The sequence below is a fragment of the Anneissia japonica genome, unplaced genomic scaffold (genome assembly GCF_011630105.1).
Source record: "Anneissia japonica isolate Jap-2015-1 unplaced genomic scaffold, ASM1163010v1 scaffold1005_len2656397_cov198, whole genome shotgun sequence".
In the NCBI taxonomy this organism is placed as follows: domain Eukaryota; kingdom Metazoa; phylum Echinodermata; class Crinoidea; order Comatulida; family Comatulidae; genus Anneissia; species Anneissia japonica.
In genome coordinates, this window is record NW_022683792.1 from 2,496,472 (window position 1) to 2,510,797 (window position 14,326).

General features: G+C 35.0%; 2 protein-coding genes across 3 annotated transcripts in view; one reads left to right on the forward strand and one right to left on the reverse strand.

Annotated features, from left to right (window-relative positions):
- The window catches only part of LOC117102557 (nuclear receptor subfamily 2 group E member 1-like), an 18,066-nt gene extending 10,608 nt beyond the window's left edge, over nt 1-7,458 (forward strand). Inside the window, exons 3-6 of the mRNA XM_033242857.1 lie at nt 2,765-3,046; nt 3,346-3,561; nt 3,880-4,047; nt 4,908-7,458. Of these exons, the coding sequence (XP_033098748.1) occupies nt 2,765-3,046; nt 3,346-3,561; nt 3,880-4,047; nt 4,908-5,149 (908 nt within the window). The 3' untranslated portion in view covers nt 5,150-7,458. The remainder of the gene's footprint in view (nt 1-2,764; nt 3,047-3,345; nt 3,562-3,879; nt 4,048-4,907) is intronic.
- Nucleotides 7,459-7,591: 133 nt separating this feature from the next.
- LOC117102574 (ubiquitin-like protein 5) overlaps nt 7,592-14,326 on the reverse strand; it is a 10,642-nt gene continuing 3,907 nt past the window's right edge. Inside the window, exons 1-4 of one of the 2 annotated variants that reach the window (XM_033242908.1) lie at nt 13,906-13,944; nt 10,649-10,742; nt 9,076-9,197; nt 7,592-7,922 (exon numbers count right to left, since the gene is read on the reverse strand). In XM_033242908.1, coding sequence (XP_033098799.1) covers nt 7,879-7,922; nt 9,076-9,197; nt 10,649-10,742; nt 13,906-13,921 — 276 coding nt within the window. In that variant the 5' untranslated portion in view covers nt 13,922-13,944 and the 3' untranslated portion in view covers nt 7,592-7,878. Of the gene's footprint in view, nt 7,923-9,075; nt 9,198-10,648; nt 10,743-13,905; nt 13,945-14,326 lie in introns of those variants that run through there. The other variant, XM_033242902.1, reaches the window with a different exon arrangement.

Here is a 14,326-nt window from a genome sequence, read left to right on the forward strand (position 1 = left end):
ACCGTATGCTGTAACTCACCATGCAGTAAATAACAACCTCATTTGACTTAGTAACTTTACTGATGGCGTAAAGCGTCTGTAATTATTAACTACAAATTTATATCAATTGAATCGATTTTGAACTTAATCGTTGGATTCTTGCGTTATGACCTTGGTTGCGAGTGACTGAACATGAACTTATACAATTACACACGCGATCATTACGTCTAAGATATAATATTGATTTCTTGTGTTATATGTTAAGTTCAATCTCTTGCCCCTCATGAAAGGCTAGTCATCCGAATGTTAAATTTTGACTTGTCTGTTCATATTTTACTATTTAGACCTATTTAAATTTCAAAAAGTCTTTGTTTTGTGTTTTAATATTTTAGATACGATAAGTTTCATAAAAATAAATGATTATAGCCCTAATTGTATCTCCATTTTGAGATGTGTATAAGAGACAGATATAAGTGGGCCCCCCCCCACTTTCAAAAACGTTCCGCCGGCCCTGCTACAGCTCGTGATACTTATATTTTCAACAGGCGTATTAACAGGTTCAAAAATAGTTACGGTATCAGTTCTTAACTTGCAGGCAACACTGAATGTGTAGCCGCACGACCAGTTTCAGTTTTTGGAGCGGGGCCTATATCCACAGTGGCGTAACAGGCGGGGGGGGGAGGGGAAGACTGCCCCCCCCCCCCCCCCCCCCCGACCCAGGACCCCTGTTACGCGCCTGCCTACCCAGGGTACCAAACTGAATAACTGAGGCAAATGGGTATGATTACGTGACGAAAACCCTGTTATAATTATTATTGTTTACGAATCAATTGTTAGTGAAAGATCGAAATCTTTGATGTACTAATATTCTAATCTGTATACTAATAAACGGATATCAAACTAAATTTCATTGGGCTTATTCGACTGGTTCATTTCGTTGAGTACGAATTTTCGTTGAGTATTATTTTCATTCGACTGGTTCGTAAAATAGACTTCGTTGACAACGAAATTTAACGTAACCAGAATGCGTTAATCAGCGTTAAGTTATGCACATGACCAAAAAAATATGGCCGATTGGTCAGTTTAGCAATAACATTTGCGTTAATATAAGTTAGATTAAATTTCAGAAAATTTAAATTATAATATAGGCCTATACCCACATTGAAGTCAAAATATAATTGTAGGCTAACAGAATTTAAAAAATGGATGAAAACATTTTTTTACGAAAAACCCATACTGCCACAATTCGAAGCAGCCTTGATTACGCAGCGTGTATCGCGGTAACTATGCAGCCATTTTGTTTTGTCGAGTATTTACCAGTTTTCTATTCGACTGGTCGTCTTCGTTAAGTAGGATTTTACCACTACGCAGGTGGGCGTGGTTTAACGAAGAACGACCAGTCGAATACGGCCATTATCAAAAGTTACGCCAATCCTGATTAACACATGTTCATTCCCGTTAACGCTTCTGGTACTTGTTGGTCGATCATTATCTATAATTATGTAGATCTTATGCACGCGAGTTGCACGCGACATGGGCTTTATCTTTCCACGGTTATCTTGAGGGTGATGATTACTTTGGTCAAACGGTTGAAATTGACTAGCCGACTAATAAAATATTTAGTAATAATAATTATGGAAACATGTTGTTTAGCTCGTTTTTCTAAGGCACAAAAGGGGGCTTGACGAAAAACTCGGGAACGGTTAATGAGATAGATTTTTAAATATTGGCAGAAAAAAGGAAAAAAGGTGGTTACTCCCCTTTTCCAATATTAAAAAATCTGTTACTCATAAACTATTCCCGAGTTTTTCGTCAAATCAGGTGTAAAACATCAACAATATTTTTCCGGAGCCGGCTTTAGGAGTGATTTTTGTTTATCTAAAAATAGTAAATAAGAAAAAAAATCACTCTGGATAGAGATGAATTTAATTACTTTTTACTCTTTCTTCACTTTACTGCAGCGCGTCTGTAAGCAATCTTTCTCTCTTTTTTATTTTTTATTTATTCAATGTTTGCATTTATAAAGAGACCTTCATATTAGTCACCAAAATGGAGATACAATTAGGGCTATAATCATTTATTTTTATGAAACTTATCGTATCTAAAATATTAAAACACAAAACAAAGACTTTTTGAAATTTAAATAGGTCTAAATAGTAAAATATGAACAGACAAGTCAAAATTTAACATTCGGATGACTAGCCTTTCATGAGGGGCAAGAGATTGAACTTAACATATAACACAAGAAATCAATATTATATCTTAGACGTAATGATCGCGTGTGTAATTGTATAAGTTCATGTTCAGTCACTCGCAACCAAGGTCATAACGCAAGAATCCAACGATTAAGTTCAAAATCGATTCAATTGATATAAATTTGTAGTTAATAATTACAGACGCTTTACGCCATCAGAAAAGTTACTAGGTAAGTCAAATGAGGTTAGTTACCGTACTGCATGGTGAGTTACAGCATACCGACCGAGATGATAAGCGCCTGATTTCGAGGGAAAACCCCACCCTTGTGTAATATGCGCCATCCATCTGCGCTATAGCCTATCTCGAATAAGACAAATTGCTCGAGAGGCGAGCTTACAAGAAAGACACACTTGAATATCGCATTAGCTTTTGGATTTATAATTAACAGAAGGTACCAATTTAAATAGGCCTAAAGACATAGTCAATCATGACAATTATCAACAACTTAAATGTAATTTATCGATTTATTAGAATTGACACATTATTAATATCAAGTAGCCTAATAATCAAGTAACATTTATTTATACAGCTGTACAGCATGAGAGGGCACCACGATGTTATCAGTATCGGCGCGAGAGTCCGCAATCTGAAGAGTCATCGAGTCCGACCAAAGACGATCAATACCGGACACTTCATCGGGACGACAGACGATCTAGCTTTACCCCCGTCACTCCAGATTATGTGGCACGTCTACCACCACCATCGGCGACTGATGTGCGCAGCAACGGGTTCTTTAACAGTCTTCTTCAAGCTGAGCCGCGTCTTGAGATCAAAGGCGGACCGCTAGGTAGTCATGTCAACGAGAATGAAGGTACAGTAAACTATCTAAATCTTGACCACATTTTAATATTAAAATTTATGATGAAACAACATTTCCCTTCCTGCTAACCTGGTACCTTCTCCGTATGCCTATTTCAGGGGCAACCGTCACTTCATAAATTGTTAGGTCTTCTTACAAACATGCATTTTGAATTTCATTGTGTGTGTATTAATATTGTTATGAGTTAATTTATGATTCAATAAATTTTATCTCTCTTATCCTCCGTTTTGTAGTTACTACTGCAGAGGCCTATGAATATTACTTTATTTCTCTACGGACATTTTTTACAGGTGAGAGAAGTGTCAGTGGTGACGTTTTGTTGGTCAACCCAACAGAGAACGTTTACGAGGCGGCAGCGCGGGTACTATTTATGACAGTAAAGTGGGCCCGCAGTATCCCGTCATTCCTATCACTGCCTTTTCGTGACCAAGCAATCCTATTGGAAGAAACTTGGAGTGAATTATTCATGTTAAGTGCAACACAATGGTGTATTCCTTTAGATCTCGGTTAGTAAAATTAAAATTCTTGTTACAAATAATGCGATGAATTAAAAAAAAGAACGTTTAATAATTGAGAAGGTAGGCCTATATCATCATTCTAATATGACTGCCAAATACAATACATAATGTATAATTGAATATATAAGTTCAATTTAACTAAGTTAGTATGAAACACATTATTATACATTTGATGTACTCAACTTAACTAAACCATGGAGGTACCTTCATGCCGAATCAGACCTAAATTTGATATTCTTTAGGAATTCGTGTAGGCCTATTTGCAATGTTCATAAACCATTATAATATTGCACGTGTTATTTGCAGGTGTGGCAATCACATCTCCTGGTTTTCTAGCAAAATCAGAACTAAGTGAAAATGTGGATGCGTTGGGCGATATCCGACTAATGCAAGATGTTATGTCTCGCCTGAAACACATGAGAGTTGATGCAGCGGAGTTTGCGTGCCTAAAAGCAATTGTTCTCTTCAAATGTGGTAAGCCAAGTCTTTTTGGATGAATAAATATTATTAGATTAGACCTATACGGAAATAGGTTTAACTGCTGGATAAGAGATGATTGCATTGTTTTGGTTCAATCATTATTAGCATCCAGAATGTTTCCATTATTTCTATCCTTACACACTGATATTTTCGAAGAGTTAGGCCTATTTTTTACTGCCTTCAATTATTACAGAATAACTACTTGGAGCTAAACATTGGAATAAAAGTGATTTGTAGGCACACTGTCAGTAGTAAATCTGGAACCCGTCAACGATTCAATTAAAACACTGAATGCCAATTTTAACAAATATTAAATAAGCTATCAACTTTTATTGAGAACAACTATAGGAGAGGAACAGTTTAACGCAGTATTTGCGAGAACATATAGGCCCTACCGTATTTCTTACATTTTAAGTGAAAGCCAATCCTCATTAAATATACAAAGGATAATTAAAATCGTACCGGTAGATATTATAAACAACTGTATCCACAGCAGTCTTTTTCGTCCTAATGTATATATAAAACTGACTACTGAGAATGGGTTTTAATGTAGCACTGGGGGAAAATTAATTTCTTATGTTATTGTCAAAGAACCCCCCCCCCCCCCAAAAAAAAACCAAAAAAAAAAACGTCTAGTTGCTATTGGTTGCTAATAAACGAGCCTGGAGAGGGTGTGGTTTATTATGCTGACGTCACGTATAATTTCTATTACCCAAACAATGTCAATGTGTAGCTCCAGTGTCGCTCTTCGGGAGATGTAAAAAATGGGCTGACAAATATAATTTGAGGGCGGCCTGTCATACATCAGTATTTTTTAGATATTACATAACATTCTTGCACTATTTAATTCCCAGAAATCAGAGGCTTACGGCAGCCTGGACAAGTAGAAGCGATCCAGGACCAGTCGCAACTAATTCTTTCCGAGTACATAAACTGCAGATCACTTGGGCACCACATCCGCTTTGGCAAACTTCTCCTCATCCTTCCATCGCTCAGGGCAATCAAATCGAAAACTGTTGAAGAACTATTTTTCCGAAGAACAATCGGCAGCGTACCTATCGAGAGGTTGCTCTGTGACATGTTTAAATCAAGTTGAAAACGCAATTATGTTTGGTACTAATATCCTAGCAGCTGCAATAAATGTAAACCCATAATTGGTGAATGAAATTCACTTTTTCCAGATGTATAGAATAGCATTGTGAAAGGATAGATATATTATACGTGTGATTAAAGTACACACTTTAAATACACCCTTACTGGTACAGTTCAACATGGCCTAGAATGATAATGGCTACAGGATCCACATACATAATAATGCATACAGATATAGGCCTAATCACTCATGCCAGAGAAAACAAGATTCTCCGAGAATGATTTACAGTCTTCAAAAGCAGTGGCGGACCCAGGGATTTTTTTTTCTTTTTGCTTGGGGAGGGGGAGTGGATGTGAGTGAGTGGTGGAACCTATGGACAGGTTTTGCATGTTCCCTTTCCTATTGTGGGGGTCAAGACGCTATACGCAACTCCGGGATTTTTGCTTTATTTAAAATGACTTCGCACTTGTTTAGAGCATGGAGGAATTTTGCTGCTGCCAGGAGAGGGAGATGGGGAAGCGCAATTTTCGCCACCGTCTGGATCAGCCACTGTATACTCGCGTACACACCTACACACCCTACAGTGCTTATAATACCAATGGATATAATTATACTAGGCCTATGTATGATAAATATGTATGATAAATATGTATGATAAATATTTATATATACAGTTATTGAACATACATTTAAGAAACCATTTACAATGGGGACTTAAGTAAAATATGAGGTATTGGGTATATTTCCGTATATTTTTGTTGAAGTGAATTAAAATAGGCCTATTATAGTATGTTACTGTGCCTTTGCTATTTATTAAAAATGTATTAATAACTGGTAAATAAAAAATCTTGAAATTTGAAACCTTGAAACTATTTAAACATTCCTATTTTTTACAGTATTTCCGAATCTGATTACAATTTTGTAACTCAAATGTATGAAATATAAACTTCCATCGACCAAGAAGACAGGTAAATGCCCGTTTTTACATGTATATTATTAAACTGATATCACGCAGTCAATCAATATCAATTAGTTTGATGTCCATATGTATGACGTATAGCTTGCTATAACACAAATTACAGTTGTTAAAGACATCCCAAGATTTTCTGGGCCTAAAGCAGTGGCGGCGTTAACGGGGGTGGGGGAGTGTTAGTAGAATTCGTCGGGGGATAAAAAAAAAATAATTTTTTTGAAAACATTTTTATCAAATGTTGGCCTGAACTGGATAGGCCTATATAATTTAACCATTTGGATGCCGATGAGATATAAAAAGTACAAAGTACAACTCTTGCCCTGCCTGTCGGGGGTGTTGCCTTGCCGTCGGGGAGGTCCTAGCGCCGCCACTGGCCTAAAGGCGTATGATTTTACATAGTTATGTGGATTAAAACATTGGGTTTTATCTTACAGATTTCAGATTATTCTCTTATTGTGGAATAGATAAAGAATATATGTAATCCTATTATAAAGGTCTAATAAAAATTCGGCACATTTCATATTATTTCTCAAATTACAATCGAACAAGTGACCAGCTTCTATTTTAGATGCTGCATGACATCAATAAGTGGAAATTAAAATATGTATATTATTATTTGAACGAAAGTGTTAAACATAAAACGTTAATAAGGATCTGAGATAAAGTAATATAAACAATTCTATAGCAATAATAATCGATTTATTTACAATTTTGACAAACTCAAGAATTACAATGTATTCAATGTTGAGTTTTTGTTTTTTTTTGCAAAATCATGATTAAATCAAAAGATGTTACAAAATCTGACTAATGACTTTCTGTTTTTCTAACCCTTATTATTTGAACAAATTTCAGACGTATTGGCCTTACAGTTTAAAGTGCAAATATACCAAAGATCAAGGTATATAGACAATTACAAATGCTATGAAACCTGATTTGTGCTTTTTTAACCCTCTATAAAACTATTACAAAAAAATAAACAGATGTATTAGACTTGTAGTTTCAAGTGCGCATGAATGTCAAAGGTCAAGACATATGCACACCACTATACCAAAGTTGTGGTATGCAAACAGAAAATAATAACAACAACAGGTTTTTATAGTGTTTTAGAAAAATCTCATCAATGAGCTTTATAATAAAAAAAAAAGACACAATGAATCATTACAGGAATTATTTAACACGTATTACCATCTATATTTTGAAAGAGTTAATTAATTAACAGTTACTGAACACTGGTTGCATCATTTGACTCATAATATAGTGTACAGTAATTATACCAGCAACTGTTATGCAAATGAAATAGAAGTTGTATAATTATTTTAATATGCATTGACCTTTACCACTTGAAAATTTTAATAGACGAATAGTAGATACTGAAAGCAAATTCTTGTTTTGATTTTTATTATTTGTGTCTTGGCTAAGACAACTATACTGTATATAGTTGTCACAGGTTTTGGTTGCATGTGAAAAAGTCAAATTGGAGTTAAATAACAGGTGAGTATTGGGGTAATATCAATCAGCACTTCCATGATTGGATTTTTTTTAATGAATTATTAGCTATTCCACTTTTGCCAATGAGCAACAGAATTCAATGGGAAGATTTAAAACTTAGTCCGGAATACCAATGTGAAGCTCAAATAATCTTCTAAAATGCATTTTCTTTCATGTATCTTGTGAGACAACTGGAGACAGTAAAATGTTTTTACAAAACAAATGAGTTTATTAAGTAAAGTACAGTATGTGATGGTGCTTTTCTGTGACCTCATTCATAGTAAAGTTCAAGATTCATACCATCATGGATTTCATCTGAATTTAAAGTTAAGGCCATAATAATAACAACCAACTCAATGATAACAATAAACCATTAAGGACAAAAATATAGTACTGTAAGAATACTATTAAAATAGAACATAACAAATAATTAGTAATAACAGCAATGATAACAAAACTCTTGGTGTCACATTAGATTGGATGTTGCAATACTACAGGTCCCCAAGGGGCAATCCAAATTTCTCCAGTCTAAGACTAATTAAGTTAAAAAGTTTACAGAGGCGGATCTGGGTTGAAATTTAGGAGGGGTCAAAATGTTTCCAAAAAATTCCAAAATAAAGGGGGTCCTCCCCCGGGAAAATTTTGATTCCTAGATGGCGGGAAATGAGCTTTTCCAACTTCTGAGGTGTCTTTTAATGAATTTTAAGTTCTTCAAAAGTCAAAGTTTTCCCCATCTTGAAAACGGCAGGTAAACTTTCTCATTCGTATTAGAGTAAATAGGCCTATTATGTGTGTATACATAAATAGTCTTATTACTGTATGTGAATACATATATAAAAAAAATTGAGTAGTTGCATACATATTTTTGTTTTCATGAATCGATAAACCCCAAATAGAAAGTGGGGATCCAGGGGTTCTCCCCCTAGAAAATTTTGATTCCTAGATGGCGGGAAATGAGCTTCTAATTTTCCTATTGTAACAAAAACAATTCATCTCACAGGTCCTGAAAAGGTAGGTCTAGCCTTTTTTTTTTATTAATTTTTTTTTTCAGATCTGCCAATGGCTTACATTTACATACATAAATCTTAAGCAACTGATTAGTTTGAAAGTAAGGGAATATAATGACCTTACCCACAGTGCATAATTACATCATTAAATCAAAAGTTTATTTTATCAATTTTAAACATTCAAAATAAAAACCGACTATTTTTTTTTTTGAAAAGCAATATGAAGCAAATGTAAACAATAAATGTGACATCCTACCACCTAGTGCCTTGATATCACATTGGGTATATTATTTTAATCATGCTTCTCAAAATCAGTCAATACTATACTATATAATTCACATAAAATATAATTTTACTTTAATTTCAAGGATTCTAACTATTACAACAGCCACTGGAACTAACAAACAGAAAATCAACATAAAAAAGAGCATTCTGAAGTTGGAAAAAAGTTGAAAGGATACAATCATCAAGTGTAATGTGGTTCTTATAGATTGTGTACCATTTCTTGATTACTATTCTGTCCCACTTCGTGCCGGTTTGAGCTGCAACGATTTTCTTCAAATCCCCTATTGTGTCTGAAGGGCTGGTAATAAAGTCAAGGCAAAGAACATAGCAATATCTAAAGAATATACAAACATTGTGAAGCAAAATGTCTTAAAATCAGGCATTTGTAGTGGGATATATTAATCAGCTTGTTTGAGAGAAAAATCATGCATACAGTATTCCAAACAGATATCAGGTTGTTCAAGCTACTAAAATCTGACTTGAAATTAGAATAATTCAACAATTTTTTAATACACATTAGAGTGAAAATATGAGCCGGGTTATAATGTACAGTATTACATGTATATTATATATTTAAGTTTGCAATGTTTATAATTTTCAGGAAACAAAAACTGACCCTCATGTTCTTACAGTTGAAACCTATAGTGGGTAGCAAGTATGGAGAGTGTTCATCACAATTAGATAGATGAGAGTGTTTGCTATTTTTAGTTCATCGTGTCATAGTATTTCATGAATACCACATTAAAAGGTTGGCTGCGAGGTATTGTTCCTGCTTCTGTGCTGAACCCCAGGTTCAAACTCGGCCAGTGCTGGGTTTGGGTTTTAACTGGAGTCTGCTTGCTTGGCTCCTTGAATAACCCCCATATTGAGAGTTAAGTGGGTTAAGGACAATCTTTGTATCCGTACGTGTCAGCTATGTTGTAGTTAAGTTGGGTGGCGCTGCACTGTGGCTGCCACAGATTCCCAGCCCAAATTTCTGATTTCCTATTAGAATGAGGACCAATAAATTATTATTATTATTATTATTATTATTATTATTACTATTATTATTATTATGAATGAAATCATTGATGAGCTATTTTTTGGGGAAAACATTGTTACAATTTTTTGAAGACTAAAGGCATTTACACAACGCCAGTTCCGTGAAAACTGAACAACCATGAGAAAAAAATTTGTACTGGCTTCCCATTAACTATGACTCCAACAGCATACTTACTTACTTGATCTCCTTCATGAATGTCTCTTCTAACTTCCCTTCTTTCTTCTGACCTTAATTTGCTCATTGTTTCTGAACAACAAATTCTATGGTCACAGATCATTTCTATTTTCAGCTGCCATGCTTTGGAACACCCCCCACCCCCTGTCTCCCTCATTCTCAAACATATTGGCAAATCACCCTCAGTTGCTATTTTTAAAACCAAACTCAAAACACATCATTTTAACATCTAAACATGCACAGCACCTTTGATGTTTACTTCAGTTTAGTGACACTGGTGCTTTATAAATTATTATTAAAATAAAATGGGCCTTGAATGATGAAATACACATATGATGAAGAATTTAACTTACCATTATACAAAGAAAAAACTCTTCTCACTAACTATTGGGACACATTGGAAACAAGCCGACTTCAATGGTTACTTTTTGTGTTTGAAAACCCAGAATAAGTTTGTTGCTGTTTTTTTTCATTGATTAATAAAAAAAAATTTTTTTAAATGAATTTCCGAATTAAAATTCTCAAAAGGATACTTGCACTTGACCCTGACTTTCTTGCCCAATCGGTCATTGCAGGTCACCTCAATCATCTTGTTTTTTAGTGTATCAACTACTGGACATAACCTTTCTATGGATAAAAACAAAGACCAATATACTATATAAATTTTAAAGCTGATAGGAATAATTAATATTGTATCATATAAATCGCATATTTACGAAGAGCTTCTACACCAACTCTGGGAACAGAGGGAACCCCCGGAGAAGACCTAAAAAACCAACCAAAAGAGGGCACACGTCATCAGATGACATCAGCTGTTTTCGAGGCCACTTTTGCAAAGTAAAGAGGGGAGCTTCTTTTCAAAATGAATGCCATAAATTTTGGAAATTACTACTATAAAAAAATAAATAAGGGCCACTGTAACATGAATCTGTATCCTGGAGTGCATTAACCAGCATTAAATCAGCTAAACTAATGTATAATAAACCAAACATGTTTTTAAATTTATTTTCTTTGAAATTCATGTACAGTGTGTAATGTACTATCTCGAAAAGAAGCCATGCTACCTTGAAAAGAAGCCTATGGACTTCATTTTGAGGAGGCTAATTTTGCAAATTGAAGACTTCAATTCGAGATGGGGGGATTTTCGAGATTAAGCCGACTGGGCTTCAATTCAAGGTTTAAAGTCCAATTAAAATGATGCTTTTTAAGTTGCTGATTATTGAAGTATTACATACGTTTAAAAAAATTAGTGGTAATAAAATATTAAATTTTTGGTTTATAAATATTAAAAATGACGGTTAAATATATTAGTATAAGCCCCGCCACTGGAGATGTTCACTGAAGTGTGAGTAGAGCTGATTACGTAGACTCAGTATAACAATCACAGCCATCCTGTTTATGTAATACAAACATTATATAGCGCAACATATGAAAGAGGTTCACTTGGATAGTACTGATCTAAAGAAGGAAGCAAAGAAATGGAGCAGCTTTATTAATTTGAGCCACTAAAAAGCGAATTTGAAGAAAGAATTGAAGACCAGGCTTTGTTGGAAAAACAAAATTGATTGGGCAACACTAACGAATTTTGAGCACTATACTATGCTGTCGTACTCTAGGCCAGACGAACTAGGCCTAAGCAGAGTAAAAGCACAAACACTTGTCAGCGTACGATGGTTAATATTATAGTAATAATATACATTGTTTACGTCTAAATTAGCTTACAGTCTGTATATTAAAGCTTATTTTGCAAAATCTTTACATCACAATGTAACGTACGAAATTGAAATTTGATGTACTGTTCACGGCCTACGCCTTCGATGATGGTAGTAAACAAAGCCGATTCGGCGATCATCATCAGGTCACATTGTAAATTGCCTGGTTGTTTTTCATGTTATCGACTACAATAAAAAGCTAAATTTATTATTTTGGTTGTTATTATGTTGATGTATACAAACTGTGTGATACTCACTTATAATACAGGCCTCGAAATTGGTACAAAAGGTCCATGGCAAAAATTGACGATGTAAATTTGACATTCCTCGGCAGTTTTTGTATTTTGAGTTTCAGCAGGTTTCAGACAGTACTGTATATGATTGTACCCATAAAATTGTGGTTTACGAAAAACAAATCTTTCAAAAATTGTGTATTTGTAAAAACAAGAATTTCTATTCTTTTAAAAGCCATTGCTAAAGAACACACGATCAAATCGGACGGCAAATAAACGCACATGGGGAATCCCCGAATTGGTTCGCACCATACTCTTGTAAACAGTTACGACTCAAAATTGAACCATGAGGTGGTCCACAAAGCAGGATTGACTTTTGTGTTTATGTATAATTTTACTGTTTTATTAATAAAAGTTATTCAACTTGGTACAGTCGTACTGTATGTATTTCAATGATTAAACAATTATTAAATCATTGTGTTATAAGCCCGTATTTTATTGTAGGATAAATCATTACAACAAAACAAATAAAATTTTAATTTCATTCAAACACATATTATCAATGTCGTCACAAAACGTCCAAACACCGTTAAATCGGGTCGAGCCAGCCCCGATCGAGCGTTGGCAAAGAACATCTGAAGAAAGACCACGTTGTAGAGAACAAGTGAACGATATGCTTTGAAGCAAGAAGTAAACATGAACCTTGTCCGTCATAATATAGCATTATGCGTGTATATTTTTTTGTAAGATACTGTAATGAAACCCCTAATCATCCCTAGTATTAAGTCAAAACAAATTTGTGCCGAGCGGCCCCGACCAAGCGAAGAACATCGAGAAAGACGACGTTAAAAACAACGACGGTATAAAAACGTCATCCACCTTACTACGACGCATTCTAGCAAAAAGTAAACAGCCTCGGCTGTCATAATAACATATATACAGTAATAAGCGTGTATTTTGTGCAAGATATTTAATCATCATGAATAAGTAAGTCAAAACAAATAGTTTTAATGTTTTATTCGAACACATTTGTTGTATGTAGCGAGTACGGGCTCGGTGGTATGGGGTGGATGCAGAGAATAGGGCCTACCTATAGGCCAGGCCTACTCTCATCCTTGCTCTTAGTCTTACGTTGTGGTCATAAAGTGACGCCGAAGCTAATTTCGAGGGCTGCTAATATGTTTTGAATGTTTACTTAATAATTAGTCTCCGAATTTCCAGCGTATGATTACCCTAGGCCTTAACTGAGAATATCATGTTACCAAGAGTCGCGATCCCGCGAACATCCTGTGTTATGTTGTACCGAGTGTGTCATATGCAGGTCAGATTCATTAGGCGGAGCTTAAAATAGATTATTTAAAACTCGTTTTTCAGAAAAACGTGTCATCTAAAAATAAAAGGAAAGCCACCGATATGTTTATTATATAATTCTTTGTTTTATGACATTTTTTAAAAGTAACTAGAATATGTCATTTTATTTAGATGGACTTTAAAGGTATTCATTCACTATATGTCTACATGTTGCATATGTTTGTATTTAGCGAGCGCACTGTACTGTATAATTAATTGTGCATGCATCACCGGCGCTCCATACACGTTACATATTGGCGGCCGTTCTGGCCAATCGTTCTGGCTGGCGGCCGCTTTGGCTCGTCGCCGCTTCGGTCCTACAGTACAGTACTAATTCGCCTAGCCTAGGCCTAGCAGATAATCCATTCTCCATCACAATTAATAATAAGTACTTAATTTTCAACCTATATGCAGAGATATGTTATATACCATTGCATAATAGACAAATATCAGAACATTTAAATGTTAATAACAACTAAAAACTCTTATGCTACCCTCCCAAAACGTACATACATACCGTGCAGAATCAAAAATGATGACAACAAAAATTGTAGACAGCGCCACCTACTCAGTTGACTACTCAGTACTTCAGTACGGCCTGGAATAGACTTGCCACAAGTCTCTTATTTTTTATTATTTTTCTCATTCTGGACAGCGCCACCAACGAGAAAGTTAATTTATAGACGGAATAAGCGACTTGTAAAACACTGAAATCAGGCACCAGGATGCCAAAAGAATGACGTAATCTTATATTCCGTATTTGGATAAATGGGCGGTCCGAAATAAACAATTTCAACCAATCAAATGTTCATATTTTTGGAGCCACGAAACTGAGTCACTCGCGTCGACTAGTTAGGCCATAGGTCCATGGTTTTAGGCATGACTAAATTTAAATAGTCTTCCCTAATAAAACGGG